The 16,581-nt window shown below is 40.1% G+C and overlaps 1 protein-coding gene across 1 annotated transcript; it reads left to right on the top strand.

Moving 5' to 3' along the window:
- Window positions 1–12,916: 12,916 nt before the first annotated feature.
- On the top strand, window positions 12,917–16,367 carry LOC113120199 (HRAS-like suppressor 3; the record flags this gene model as incomplete). The annotated part of the gene is made up of 3 exons (XM_026290137.1): window positions 12,917–12,984; window positions 14,278–14,596; window positions 16,362–16,367. Coding segments are annotated over 3 exons (393 nt in total), but the record flags the coding sequence as incomplete, so codon positions are not given.
- Between the last annotated feature and the right edge of the window lie 214 nt (window positions 16,368–16,581).

Raw genomic sequence — 16,581 nt, 5'->3', positions numbered from 1 at the left:
TCTACAAAATCTTCTTTTGTGTTCAGCAGAAGAAAGTCGTTTGGAACGACACGAAAGTGAGGAGATGATGACAGAATTTATTAGCAGTAACTTTCCAGCAGTCTAGCTCAAAATCAATGCTTTTCTATGTGACAAAAAAATATTATTAAGTTTGTTGCATTCGTCGTTAATTCTGTAATATCTATCATTATTAATTTCTGTCCTGTTTTATTTATTCACCCTAGAACTGTACAATTTCTGCTATATGGACACATCTTTGACATAGTCATCACAGATTCATTTATTATTATTAATATTGCATATCATTATTATTATTATTATTATTATTATTATTATTATTATTATTATTATTATTATTATTATTATTATTTTATTATTAATAGTTAAAAAACACAATTTCATGCTGACCTGCAGTGAAAACCAAGCGGTCAGATGAGATGAAGTGAATAAACCCAGCGCAGTCAGAGCGAATGAAGACTGACTCAGAGAGAGATTTTGAGAAGAAGACCGGAACACAGATGAGATCCAGATCAATGATTAAAATAAAAACACTTACCCCTCATCAAAACTGCATCATTGCTGTACTTTACGCATTATTTGTGGATACATTTGCTACATTCCTTCTCTAAATGGAAAAGGCAAATTTTTTTTTATAATTTTGTCAATATTCACTCAAAAACGGAGATGCATGAGCTCAGATCAATGTGGCTTATAATCAATCAAATCACAAAAGAAACAAAACCTGTGCATATAAAAAAAAAAAAAAAAATCAGGTAGACAGAAATATTGAATCCAGGATTTTAAGATAATATAGCATGATACATTTACAAGATTTTTTCTAAAAGACTGATCATTTTTGACCAGGAACACCAAGAGTAAAGCATTTTCAGCACAGAACAAGTGTTAAAGAAAGAAATGAGTGAAAGCTGGCATTTTATTGCTTTTTGTAATTTTTCTTAATTTTTTACCCCTGTAAAAACCAAAAACACAATCTGAACACAAATCTTCATCCTGTGGCAGGAAATGCTGGCCAGCACAGGAAGTGAGGTTCTGTCCGCATCAACATCAAAGACTGACAGAGCAGCATTTTCTGGCAGAAAACTGGTCCGCATAACGCTTCCACACAGGGCCATCGCTAATTGGGGTGAAAGGTGGTGACGATTATAGGGGCCCACGGCTGAAGGGGGCCCTGGAGATCTCAACCGTCTGGCCAGCCTAAAAAGATGCTCAGGACAGTTGACAGGCCACTGCTGCATGTCGCCACAAAAGCTTTTCAAACAGTTGAAAAAAACGGCCTCACCATCTTTTATTTATGTGTTTTTTCCTGAATTGCTAATGCAACTTTTCCAAACCAAAGTCTGAACAAAATGAAGCATTGCTTGGTAACTGGTCAACAAAGTATTGATAGTTGTGTAAATATTGTCATACTGGCAGTTGTCTGTAGTTTTGGTTGATTGTACTTGTACCTTTCTTTCAAAGTTATCTGACATTATCCACATGAATTTGTTCTGACAGTTTAACACTGAGTTCTTGTCATATTTTATTACCAATTTCTAAACTACAGCAAATAAACTGTGATAATGTGAGAGATGTTGAAGGTGTCTGAATAGATTTTGGTTTGATTGTATATTTAATTTTTATAGTGAAAACTATGCAGAGCTATTTTAGATTTAATTCTTGGTTGCTGTACCTGGACAACTACAAATAAAAAAACATAAACATTGTATAAATAGACAAATAAATAAATAGATCGAACATACAAATTAAACAATTTCAAACAGGGCCCACTGGTATAACCTGCACCGGGGCCCCGCTGACCCCAGCTACGGCCCTGATAACACATTCAGGGGAAGTGAAGGACTGAACTAACACACAGTGAAGAAAGAGTGATGTTTCTAACTGCACTCATCATCTTACTAGTGCTTTAACAAGCTGCATTCAACTATGATCTACATCACTGCAACAGCGCCTGCAAACAGACATTTAAAAGAGTGCAATATGGAAGTATGGAAATTTACTTTTCTGCTTAACGTTATTGCTTCGTTGGACTAAACCTGCTTGATGAGATGTCGTTCAGTGGACCCTTACCTTCCTAACTAAACCAGGATTTACAGCTGTGGATGTGTTTATGACTCGTTATTACGACGGATCTGGTATGTACCGCGTTTCTAATGTTCATGTTTGTATGTGTACTGCTTACACAAATGTAGCAAATACAGTCTTTATAAGCTTTCCATTGAAAAACAGCGATCTGTCGTCGATGCTTGAGGCTTAGATCTTTATAATGATACATAGTTTGTCAAGATTTAATTTGTCCCGTTTCATTTAATCTATTCATAAACACCGACACGTGCAAGTTGAAAGGCGTTCAGGACGAGGGAGTCTTTGTGCTGGCTAACAGGTTAAAGGTCCCATTTTTCATGTTTTTTTTAAGCTTTGATTGAGTTTACAGTGTGCAATATAACGTGTTCATGTTTCACATGTAAAAAAACACAGTATTTTTCACTTATCTGTATACCGCTGTTTTCACTGTCATAAAAACAGGCTGATATCTTCCTTGTTCTATGAAGCCCCTCCTTCAGAAATAAGTAACGAGTTATGATTGTTCCAGCGGTTCCTGTGTTGTGATTCGACAGCAGCTTAGCGAAAGGTCACGCCTCTTGCCATAACGTGGAGATGCATGCTCTCAGTGTTCTCGTAAACATGCCTTTAATTTTACCCTATCAATATGAGCCAGAATCAGACCCGGAGAACATAGATGAAGAGGATCGAGTAGAACCTGATGTTTCACAATGGTAGGCTGTTTATTTAGTAGTTGTCATACTTTTACGTTTGGCTGTTATATATGACTACTACAGCATAAAAGCTTCGCAATAAATAGGAAACAAACATGGCTTTACTACAGTACGTAATGTCACATAGGCCTAAACATAGAACAATGATTTGCGTGGCTGCAGCTCAACCAGCATGTGGTTAAACAGTAAACAATAGATATGATCAACAAATAGTTTAAACTGATCATTACAAACACCAACAATCAATGGTGTCCGGTTGAATTACAACACTTTTTAAAAAATTTTGTTAGATTAGTTTCAATTACCATCTAGTTAACAAAGCTAAACAGTGTTGCCCTGTCTGGCACTGTCATGTTGGAAAATGCAAGGTCTTCCTTGAAAGAGACATTGTCTGGATGGGAGCATATGTTGTTCTAGAACTTGGATATACCTTTCAGCATTGATTGTCGGGTCTCGGGGCTAATCGCCTGCCTTTTTGGTGTGTGTGTTTATCACTTGTCAGCTCACCGTGTCTACCTGTTTGTGTTTTCCCCGCCCTCCTTGTTTCTGTGTTGTGAACCTTAATTGCTCGCCACCTGTTTTCTATGTTCTTCTAATTTTATACCTTTATCATTCCCTGTGTTTCTCTGTCTATTGTCAGACTGTTGTTACTCGTTCCTATAGCTCGGATCTTCTAGCTGTTCTTAGCACTCACCTTTGTCGTGTCTTGTCCTCAGGCTCCAGTGTGTTTAGCTGATTTCTCTGCCCCCTGTTCTTACAAAGCGCAGAGCTCTTGGAAGCTTCCTGTCCTCAGCACTCCGGTCTCAGCGGTCATACGAATTACCGTGGAGCGTTACTCATCGGCCGTGATTCATATGCTTCGACTATTCATCCAGTCACTACGAGTAACCCAGTGAACGTGACTCATCTGCTCTGACTCCTCTGCTTTAAATAAAGCCTTGTGTAAACCCGCATTTGAATCCTGCCCATTTCTCCTGACATAACAGTCTGACCAGATCATGGATTCAGCGGGATCTGATCCACTCCGCTCGGCACTCGTTCAGCAGGGAGTTTTGTTGGGACAGCATGCCACCCAGCTCGGCACCACCGCGCGGAAAGTGGACACTCTCACTGCCCGGGTCTCCGAGCTCCTCGCACGGGTGGACGGTCTTCGGCGAGAGGCAACGAGCGGATCCGTTCTTCACACCGGTATGTTCCACGAGCCCGAACCTCATGCCAACAATCCGCCGGTCTATGATGGCGATCCTAACGCCTGTCAAGCGTTCCTCTCCCAATGCTCGCTGGTGTTCGCTCTGCAGCCCCGGCGTTACGCAAATGAAGAGGCCAAAGTTGCGTACGTATTACACTTCTTTCGGGCCGTGCCCACGAATGGGGGATTGCCGTATGGAGATCGCGGGCTTCCTGTTGTGCAACCTTCGCGGATTTCAGTCAAGAGATGGCAAAATTATTTGATCGCTCAGCTCACGGAGACGAGGCGGCAGCCCAGTTATCGCGTCTGACTCAGGGGAGGAGCTCTGTCACGGACTACGCCATCCAGTTCCAGACTTTAGCGGCGGCCTGTGGCTGGAATGAGAGCGCGCTGCGCGCCCGTTTTCTTGACGGGTTGGATTTCGCCATTTCAGATGAACTCGCGGCCATAGAGCTCCCGCGGGAATTGGATAATCTCATTAATCTCGCGCTCCGTATTGAGGGCCGACTACAAGTCTGTCTTCAGGGTTTCACCCCCAGACCAATGGGCAGTGTGAGCGGGCCAACCAGGATCTAGGAAGAATGCTCCGCTGTCTAGCATCCAACAATCCGAGTTCCTGGTGCCAGCAGCTCTCCTGGGCAGAATACGCTCATAACACTCTTCCGGTGGCCGCGTCAGGTATGTCCCCTTTTGAGTGTTCTGTTGGTTATAACCCACCTCTGTTCCCGTCACAGGAACCCGACGCAGCGGTTCCATCCGCCCTGGCTTTCGTCCAGCGCTGCCGTCGCACCTGGGAGAAAGCCAGGAGGATTCTGATCCAAACCTCTGGCCGAACGAAGACCGCAGCTGATCGTCGCCGATCCTCTCCTCCTGCCTATGTGTGTGGTCAGCGGGTTTGGCTTTCTACCAAGGATCTGCCTCTCCGGGCGCCTTCTCGTAAGCTGGCACCCAGATTCATTGGGCCATTCCGCATCACCAAGGTAGTTAGTCCGGTGGCGATCAGGCTCAAGCTCCCTCCAACTTTTGGTCGGGTTCACCCTGTGTTTCATGTTTCCAGGGTCAAGCCGGTGTTCTCTTCCCCCCTTAATCCTGCTTGTAGTCGGCCCACCTCCCCGCCCCCTCGTCTTGTGGATGGATCTCCTACCTATACGGTTAAGAGATTACTCGATGAGCGGCGCCGCTGCAGGGGGTTTCAGTATCTTGTGGACTGGGAGGGGTATGGTCCAGAGGAGAGGTGCTGGGTGCCGTCCCGGGACATTCTGGACCGCTCGTTGATTGAGGACTTCCGGCGACATCGAGGTAGGGCCCTTCCTAGAGCGTCAGTCTGGTACTGTCGGGTCTCGGGGCTAATCGCCTGCCTTTTTGGTGTGTGTGTTTATCACTTGTCAGCTCACCGTGTCTACCTGTTTGTGTTTTCCCCGCCCTCCTTGTTTCTGTGTTGTGAACCTTAATTGCTCGCCACCTGTTTTCTATGTTCTTCTAATTTTATACCTCTATCATTCCCTGTGTTTCTCTGTCTATTGTCAGACTGTTGTTACTCGTTCCTATAGCTCGGATCTTCTAGCTGTTCTTAGCACTCACCTTTGTCGTGTCTTGTCCTCAGGCTCCAGTGTGTTTAGCTGATTTCTCTGCCCCCTGTTCTTACAAAGCGCAGAGCTCTTGGAAGCTTCCTGTCCTCAGCACTCCGGTCTCAGCGGTCATACGAATTACCGTGGAGCGTTACTCATCGGCCGTGATTCATATGCTTCGACTATTCATCCAGTCACTACGAGTAACCCAGTGAACGTGACTCATCTGCTCTGACTCCTCTGCTTTAAATAAAGCCTTGTGTAAACCCGCATTTGAATCCTGCCCATTTCTCCTGACATTGATGGTGCCTTTCCAGATGTGTAAGCTGCCCATGACACACACACTCATGTCAAGTCAAGTCAAGTCACCTTTATTTATATAGCGCTTTAAACAAAAAACATTGCGTCAAAGCAACTGAACAACATTCATTAGGAAAACAGTGTGTCAATAATGCAAAATGATAGTTAAAGGTTCAGTGATGTCATCTCTGTTCAGTTAAATAGTGTCTGTGCATTTATTTGCAATCAAGTCAATGATATCGCTGTAGATGAAGTGACCCCAACTAAGCAAGCCAGAGGCGACAGCGGCAAGGAACCGAAACTCCATCGGTGACAGAATGGAGAAAAAAACCTTGGGAGAAACCAGGCTCAGTTGGGGGTCAGTTCTCCTCTGACCAGACGAAACCAGTAGTTCAATTCCAGACTGCAGCAAAGTCAGATTGTGCAGAAGAATCATCTGTTTCCTGTGGTCTTGTCCTGGTGCTCCTCTGAGACAAGGTCTTTACAGGGGATCTGTATCTGGGGCTCTAGTTGTCCTGGTCTCCGCTGTCTTTCAGGGATGTAGAGGTACTTTCTAGGTGCTGATCCACCATCTGGTCTGGATACGTACTGGATCCGGGCGACTGCAGTGACCCTCTGATCTGGATACAGACTGGATCTGGTGGCTACGGTGACCTCGGAACAAGAGAGAAACAGACTAATATTAGCGTAGATGCCATTCTTCTAATGATGTAGAAAGTACGGTGTTATGTGAAGTGTTTCCGGTTCCGGTTTACCTAATTAATGCAGTCTAAAAATCCTTTAACGAATTTGGATATTAAAAACATATTAGTATGTTATGTGTATGCCAGGTTAAAGAAGATGGGTCTTTAATCTAGATTTAAACTGCAAGAGTGTGTCTGCCTCCCGAACAATGTTAGGTAGGTTATTCCAGAGTTTAGGCAACGAATAGGAAAAGGATCTGCCGCCCGCAGTTGATTTTGATATTCTAGGTATTATCAAATTGCCTGAGTTTTGAGAACGTAGCGGGCGTAGAGGATTATAATGTAAAAGGAGCTCATTCAAATACTGAGGTGCTAAACCATTCAGGGCTTTATAAGTAATAAGCAATATTTTAAAATCTATACGATGTTTGATAGGGAGCCAGTGCAGTGTGGACAGGACCGGGCTAATATGGTCATACTTCCTGGTTCTAGTAAGAACTCTTGCTGCTGCATTTTGGACTAGCTGTAGTTTGTTTACTAAGCGTGCAGAACAACCACCCAATAAAGCATTACAATAATCTAACCTTGAGGTCGTACATGCATGGATTAACATTTCTGCATTTGACATTGAGAGCATAGGCCGTAATTTAGATATATTTTTGAGATGGAAAAATGCAGTTTTACAAATGCTAGAAACGTGGCTTTCTAAGGAAAGATTGCGATCAAGTAGCACACCTAGGTTCCTAACTGATGACGAAGAATTGACAGAGCAACCATCAAGTCTTAGACAGTGTTCTAGGTTATTACAAGCAGAGTTAATATAATTAACACTTCTGTTTTTTCATAATTTAGCAGTAAGAAATTACTCGTCATCCTTTTTTTTATATCGACTATGCATTCCATTAGTTTTTCAAATTGGTGTGTTTCACCAGGCCGCGAAGAAATATAGAGCTGAGTATCATCAGCATAACAGTGAAAGATAACACCATGTTTCCTGATGATATCTCCCAAGGGTAACATATAAAGCGTGAAGAGTAGCGGCCCTAGTACTGAGCCTTGAGGTACTCCATACTGCACTTGTGATCGATATGATACATCTTCATTCATTGCTACGAATTGATGGCTGTCATATAAGTACGATTTAAACCATGCTAATGCACTTCCATTAATGCCAACAAAGTGTTCAAGTCTATGCAAAAGAATGTTGTGGTCAATAGTGTCAAACACATGAACTAAGATCCAATAAAACTAATAGAGAGATACACCCACGATCAGATGATAAGTTGTGGTTTTTTGATGAGAGGCTTAATAACAGCCAGTTTGAAGGTTTTGGGGACATATCCTAATGACAATGGGTTAATAATAGTCAGAAGAGGATCTATGACTTCTGGAAGCACCTCTTTTAGGAGATTAGATGGTATAGGGCAGGGATAGGCAACTCCGGTCCTGGAGGGCCACTATCCTGCAGAGTTTAGCTTCAGCCCTCATAAAAACTCACTGTATATATCTAGTAATCCCAAAAACACTGATTGCCTTGTTCAGGTGTGTTTAATTAGGGTTGGAGCTAAACTCTGCAGGACAGTGGCCCTCCAGGACCGAAGTTGCCTATCCCTGGTATAGGGTCTAACATATATGTTGTTGGTTTAGATGATTTAACAAGTTTATACAATTCTTCCTCTCCTATAGTAGAGAATGAGTGGAACTGTTCCTCAGGGGGTCTATAGTGCACTGTCTGATGCGATACTGTAAAACCCCAACCCCATACCATCAGAGATGCAGGCTTCTGAACTGAGCACTGATCACAACTTGGGTTGTCCTTGTCCTCTTTAGTCTGGATGACATGGTGTCCCAGTTTTCCAAAAAGAACTTCAAATTCTGATTCATCTGACCACAGAACAGTTTTCCACTTTGCCACAGTCCATTTTAAATGAGCCTTGTCCCAGAGAAAACCCCTGTGCTTCTGTATCATGTTTAGATATGGCTTCTTTTTTTAACTATAATGTTTTAGCCGGCAACGATGAATGGCACGGTGAATTGTGTTCACCGACAATGTTTTCTGGAAGTATTCCTGAGCCCATGTTGTGATTTCCATTACAGTAGCATTCCTATATGTGGAAACTGGGTTTCCTCTTTCGTTTAAAGAAATGTTTTCCTTTAGAAGCAAGAAAGAGAATTATTCAAGGTTGTGTCCTATCTGTATTAGATTATGGGGTCCCACTTTATATTAGGTGGCCTTAACTACTATGTACTTACATAAAAAAATAAGTACAATGTACTTATTGTGTTCATATTGTATTGTAAAACACTTTTGCTGCTATTGAGGTGGGATAGGGGTAAGGTTAGGGAGAGGGTTGGAGGTATGGGTAAGTTTAAGGGTGGGTTAAGGTGTAAAGTATGGGTCAACAGTGTAATTATAAATGTAATTACAGAAATTAAATACAGATGTAATTACATGTAGGTTTTTTTTATATAAGTACAATGTAAAAACATGTATGTACACAATAAGTACATTGTACTAAATTATTAATTAAAATGTAAGTACATAGTAGTTAAGGACACTTAATATAAAGTGGGTCCGATTATGGTGATGTGATTTATATGCATGCAAGTTCATCTTCTCTAAAAAAGTTAGATTGTGTATCCCATGCTGCCTTGCGCTTTGTGACGAGTGCCTCTTCACGCACTCATCATTGTACCTTGTACGTATTGGTGGGTTGGACTTCTTTGTTTCAAAGGAGAAAAATACACATGCTGATGTTTATTGCTAAGGCATTGTTAGGAAAACTACCAATTTATATTTGTCGTCTTTTATCATATTACACCTGTACTTATAGCACTAGATCTAGAGTTAAATTGCTTTTAAAGGTTCCTAGAGAACGTTCAGAGCTTGGTAAAACTGCCTTCTCTTGCTATGCTCCCTGGTTATGGAATGAGCTGCAGAGTATAATAATGATAGAAGCACTCCCTTCTTTAAAAGTTTTTTAAAATCTCTTATTGACCAATTTAAGGGAAACGTGTGTATGTTTGGTTAAGTAGTTTTTGTTGTTATTTTGAGTGCTGGACAAAATTTTATGAAAGATTCTGAGTTTTATGTTTGTATGTTGTTTATTTGAAACTTTCTGTACTGCCATCTTGGCCAGGACTCACTGGAAGAAGAGATTTTATATCTCAATGGGACTATCCTGGTAAAATAAAGGATAAATAAAAATAAAATAAAATGTGATGCAGTGCCGTCTAAGGGCCATCTTGACTTCTGAGAGACACTGCCACTCTGAGAGGATCTTTTTATTCCCAATCATGTTCCCAATTGACCTAATAAGTGTGACCTCCAGCTGTTCCTTACATGTGCATTTAACTTTTTCTGGCCTCTTATTGCCACCTGTCCCAACTTTTTTGGAATGTGTAGCTCTCATGAAATCCAAAATGAGCCAATATTTTGCATGACATTTCAAAATGTCTCACTTTCAACATTTTATATGTTATCTATATTGTGAATATAATTAATTGTAAATTATTCCATTTCTTTTTTACTCACAATTGGTACAGTGTCCCAACTTTTTTGTAATCGGGTTTGTACATCAATGGAGCATGTGTTGAGTTTCAAGTTCCTCGGCATCCACATCTCTGATGACCTCACCTGGTCCCTAAACACCTCCACCCTGGTCAAACAGGCACAGCAGCGCCTTTACTTCTTTTGGAGCCTTAAGAAAGTTCACCTGCGTCCCAGGATCCTTGCTGAATTCTACCGCTGTACCATTGAGAGCATACTCACAAACTGCATCTCAGTGTGGTACAGCAATAGCTCTGCATCTGACCGCAAAGCACTCCAGGTCAGGGGCGGAGCCAGAAGATGTAAACATTCGGGGCTTAGCCCAAACCTAGGGGGCTGCAGGGGTGTACTCCGCAGGGGAGATTTTTTCCCCCCATTTATGTCAGCTAAATGCACTATTTTTCAGGCTGTTTGAGATAACAGAATGCCTAAAAATCTATACACTATCTGGGAAAATGATGGTTACTCAGAAAAAAAAATATTCACCCAGTAGAGCCTACAAACTATTTTGTATTTAATTGTTCTCCAGCTATATTTCTCAATTAATCTATCTTCTTATCCCACTAATGTGCCGAGAACAGTTGTAAAACATGCCCTGAAATAACTTAGCATTTGATACATTGGGATATATTGCTTTTGAATCTCTCTCTGGCCGGTGAGGTTTGCTGTTACGAGTTCCTTTTAAAAAAAATTGTTATGTCCATAATGTTAATTTCAGGCGGTTAGTCAGTGAGCTCGCTGCGACGGCGGTGAAATAAAAAGCCCACCAGCCCCTAATGACAACGACGAAGAAGATGATTTATATTCTTCTTCGTTAGTTTTTATCAGCAGTTGGCAAACAAGCGAAGTGATGCGTGATGCTTTACCGTCCGCCACAACGCACAGTAATAGAGCTTTTGTTTCTTTTTTTTTGCCGCTCCAGTCTGAGAGACTGAGAGGAAATGAAACAAAGTTGAAGTTATTTTAAAAAAGCTAAAAGATTCGGGGCTTTTGACAAAACATTCGGGGCTTAAGCCCCATTAGCCACCCCCCCGCTCCGCCCCTGCTCCAGGTACCCAGTTAACTTCCATCGAGAACATCTATCACAAGTGCTGTCTGAGCAGGGCAAGAAACATCATCAGGGATGCCTCTCACCCTAACCATGGACTCTTCACCCTCCTTTCATCCGGCAGGTGTTACAGGTGTCTACACTCTCTAGTAGACTCAGGAAGAGCTTCTTTCCTGAGGCTGTGACACTCCTGAATGCCACAACACCAATCTAACCTGCACCTGCTCTTTTACTGCACCGGTCACAGTACTTTACATGTATTGCACTATTCATATTTTGCACAGACTACACATTGTTCAATTTATTACACTTTAAACTGTCTAACATTGTTACTGTACAAAGCACAGTAAACTATTTCAATAAAAATATTATTGCACTACCGATATTTTTGCATAGAATACATTGTTTGACAATACTATTGTACGCTCATCCAACTGTATTTATTACCACTGTTCTCACATTGCTGCTGTTTATAATGTGCATATAATATCATTGTATTCCTATTTATAATCTGTATATACTCTGATCAATACTGTATACAGCAGCTCCACTGTACATTCTGTATATCATAGCTTCTCTTACTCTGCACTTTTATGTATAAAAAACACTATTTTCTTGCACTTCTGGTCAGATGCTTACTGCATTTCATTAGATCTTTACTTGTAATCTGCATAATGACAATAAAGTTGAATCTAATCTAATCTAATATGAGCCTATAGCCTAGTATTTTTGTGTGACATTTGTACCAGAACTCAAGTTAAAGTCAAGTCATTTAGCCAGTTCACATTCTTTTGAATGCAAACCCATGAAATTACATTTCCACAGTCAACAAAAAATGCTGTAAGAATGTTTGAATGATTTTATGAAAATGTCATTTCTGAATATTCTCTCCAGTTTTTAAATGTTATAAAAGCATTTTTTTTTCTTGATTATAGAAAATGTTATAGAAAATCAATGGAACATTTTATCCATTTTATCAATTTGCAATCATCTGGGGAACATTTTTTACATGTTCTCTGGACATTTACATAACATATAAAAAGAAGTAATAAACACAGAAAGGAAAAACATAATTTAAATAGTGCATAAATGTCTAAATATTTCTAATTGTTAATCTACTCTAACTAAATCGAAATCATTTATTTAATAAATGTGTATGTGTTTCTCCAGGCGCCGCAAGTATGATGTGTGTTTTGTCTTTCCAATAAAGTGAATCTCTTGCACAACACTCCTATTCCTCTAAACATATTTGACCAATGATGATGAAGAGGATCTGTAAGGCTTTATTGTCCTCCACTGAAAGTCTGTTCATTCAGTAATAGCACACTTCTCCTCAACAACACATTTCTTCTTAATACCTGTTGAAAACTAACCAAAAGACAGGTACTGTGAGAGTCAGACTTTTCTGACACACAAACCACACAAGATGGATTGGTCTATAGGGACAAACTCACAGTTCAGGGTTTCATATTCCACAGACATTTACAGTACCTGCCTCAAAAACATTTTACAGACATAAGCAAACTACATCTGAGAAACAGATGTACTTCTGAACAGGACTTGTGGAGTGAATCGCTGTGGTGTGGAGACAGTTTAGAGTTTAATCTTCCACTGTAGTCTGTAGGGGTGACCCTGAATAGTGAAAGATTCAATGCTTTGATAAGAGGAGCTTGATTCAACACCAATCTCACACTGTGTGTTAAATGCAGAGCATGAATTCTGAGTATGGGTCACCATACTTGGCTGAATGTCACGTCACTATAGAATAGAGAACCATTGAATCATTGAAATCTCCAGAGGGCTATATAAACACTGGGTGATTTATGTTGGATATGGATATGTGATTCACCAGTTTTTATTTGTTTGTTTTCATGGCTTTAGGGGTGTAACGGTTCACAAAATTCACGGTTCGGTTCGATACGATACACTGATGTCACGGTTCGGTTCGGTACGTTTTAGATACAGCAAAATGTAAAAACATCTAAACTTTTCAGAATGCCGCAAGCGCACCGCGGGTCATGTGACAAGAACTAACCAATCAGCTTCATCCTTTCCCATAACAACGTTGAAAACTCAGCCAAGATGAAGGAACAGCTGATCATAGTTGTATATGGATTGCAATTTTGAAATAAATTTAGTAGCAGAGCTACTGCAAGCGATTTTTAGAGCTGCAAATCAATTTATCCTTCGCTGAAATTTCCGCGTCTCATGGAGAGAGCACGTCATTGTTGCTTAGCAAAGACAGACGCCTCATGAGCGCTTCTGCCCGAGCGCTTTGCAAAGGAGGAGAAAGACGCGCTTAGCGTTTTCCACGCGTTTTTAGGAGCGATATGTGAACGGCCCCTAAGGCGCTCGCTCACTCAGCACGCGCTGAAGGCTCATTGCAAAATGTCTAATGCATTTAACAGACCAGAAATATAAGATCCTAAAATAACCAACAGGTCTGGTGTTTGGGTGCACTTTGGATTCCCTGTAAGCTATAATACCGGTGTCTAAATGCTGCAGGGATAGTTTGTTGCGTGCATGTTTCTCCTTTTTTTCGTCTTTTCCCATATACTGTACACTAAGGTGATGTCAGCGTAAATGAGTTGACATGTTTCAAGGATCCGCTGGTGTTTTTTTTTTTTTTTTTTGTATTCCCGCTGGTGTACCCTGTCATGTTGCAGATGCAACATACCGTTGTTTTTTTATCCACCACTCTCTTGCCATCACCATTATAGCTTAAAGGGAATCCAAAGTGCACCCAAACACCAGACCTGTTGGTTATTGGAGGATCTTCTCATTTCTAGTCTGTTAAACGCATTGGCTATTTTGCAACGAGCCTTCAGCGCGTACTGAGTGAGCGAGCGCCTGCTGAGTATCCTAACATAAACATATAAGTTGGTGTTTTTTTCTTCTTCGGGAGTGTCAGGGGCGTTGACTGTTACGTCGTTTGGGTTATTGGGCTACCTTGTTGAACGCATATCATTATATTTCTCTTTTTTTTTTTCAAATATAATTAATTAGTCCAACGAACCGTTCGGTATACATAATGCGTACCGCGTACCGAACCGAAAGCCTCATACCGAACGGTTCAATACGAATACGCGTATCGTTACACCCCTAGAGCTAAACTTGTATTGAATCTGAAACTTTCCATTTGAGTCAGTCAGTTCCATCGGTCATTTCTTTCTCTGTAGCGGTGTATTCTAGCACTGGAGACACAATGAATAAAGAAAACCTTGAGAATGTGGCTGGCAATGAAGAATACCAAATCAACAATCAACTAGATAACAAACATGAGCCACGTCCCATTGAAGATATTCTACAGGAAGCAGAAAGCCTTGTGGGAAGGGGATTTTCATATAATGTGGCAACAAGCAACTGTGAGCACTTTGCTACAATGTTGAGATACTCAAATACAGAATTAAATTATACTGATGCTACTTATAAATGTCTCAAAGTCACAGGATTAGAGACTGTCGTATGGCAAAATGTTCTTTTAATTTTATTTAAAATTAATTTTATTATTAGGATTAAATTCACAATAGCAACGAGTTCTCAAACAGTGATGTAAAATACTTTCTGTATATACTTTCTGGCTGCTCTGCCACGCACTAAAAGTACAGTTTCGGCAGCATTTGATTATTCAAAGTCAATAACATTTAAATAAATAATTTATAAAACCGTTCCAAGCACCCGTGATCCATGTGTCTCATTGATCTGACTGATTTACATTACAAGCATCAGAATATTATCATACAAAAATCAGCATCAAACAGCAAATTGCAAAATACGTTACAAAGAAATCAAGTAGTCGTAACACAAAGGGAAAATGTGTAATGACATGGCTGACGTAAACGGGGTAAATAATGTTTTATGTTTTGATTAAAATATAGTTAACATTACTAGGCCACATATCATGTTGTTTATTACTTATCTGATAAAACTGGATATTTGCACTAAATAAAATCAAATAGCCCTGTGTGTATGTTCCCTGGTTTTACGACAAATTAAACAAAAAAAATCATGTTACTATAGTTAACCCACTATAACCCCAAACTAACCTGGGTTTTGCTGCACTAACCATAGTTTAATCATGGTTTTTGTAGTTATACAAATATTAATCAATATGCAAAAAAAAACATTTTTACCACAATAAAACCATGTTTAATTTCCGTAAGGATTTACTCTAACTGTATATATATATATATATATATATATATATATATATATATATATATATATATATATATATATATATATATATAATTGTCCGGACCTCGGCTGGTGAGGAGGGTTCATTACTGAATCTTAATCCTTGTAATCAAAGATGATTTTCAGGTGTAAGTTTCATTTACAGCCATGCACATCAGTATTCAGAATTTATTCATAATTTGCCAATATTCAGATTAGTACAGAGTCACATAAACACCAAAGTCTGATTGCCTGATTCAGTTTAAGACAGTGTTTTGATTCTCCAAATCCTGATTCCCACTCCTGAAATAAGCTTTTTTTAATGGAAAACTTGTTGCATGTAAACACCTAAACCCACTGAACAGAGATTCACGTATCAGGGTGATAATAATGTGCTTATCTGTAGGATCAGAGATGGAGACTGTCATCTGGTGAAGCAACAGCTGGTTTTTATGTGGATCAGAGTTATTAGTGTGTGGGTGTGAGGCTAAAAGAGTGGAACAAAAGTCTCAGTTCAAGTGAATCAATAAAAGCTTGTGTGCCACTTGATCTACAGATGTTGTGTGTGGATAGTAAGATGCCTTTGCAATTATCCATCTCATGGATAATGTTTTCTGTTTTTAATTTAATGCTATTTTAATAAATCACACAATAAACAATTATCCACTGCTCTAGCAACACTGAGATCTCTGGTTTCGATTACCAGAAATCCATGATAATGTGTACCTTCAATGCAAATGGAAGGAAAAATGGATGAAAATGCATCTGTGTAAATGTAAATGTCAGACTGACCTGCTGTTACAACATAAAGATGAATGGTGCAGTCAGCGGACGTTAATGAATCTAAAACACACTGACGGATTCAGAGAGAGTCATTCATGAAGTCATACTAGAAATAAATCATGCTCTGTAATTAACAAATTCCCTCAAATGAACCAATATGACACATCTCTTTGAGCAGCGATGCATCTTTCACCATCATACACACTTAAAATCATTCTTCTCTGAACTCTCACTTCTGTTTTAATTGCTGATTATTTGTTCTTTCTCAGAATTGACTCTTTTCAGTTGACTTGCACTTCTTCAGGCCTTCACTTACACCCATCAGGACCTGTATCAGTCATATACATCACATTAGTCCAGATTATCTGTTTGTAAAGGGTCTCTCTTCTCATTAGAGACTCCCTCTCATGAAGCCAAAAACATAAAGCAGGAGACAGAGTGAAAGCAAGCTGATTTATTGAACAAATGCAGCTGTGTTTAACAGGTGTT

Source organism: Carassius auratus, chromosome 19 (assembly GCF_003368295.1).
Source record: "Carassius auratus strain Wakin chromosome 19, ASM336829v1, whole genome shotgun sequence".
NCBI classification, from domain to species: Eukaryota; Metazoa; Chordata; class Actinopteri; order Cypriniformes; family Cyprinidae; genus Carassius; species Carassius auratus.
This window is presented reverse-complemented; position numbering and strand designations above follow the sequence as displayed.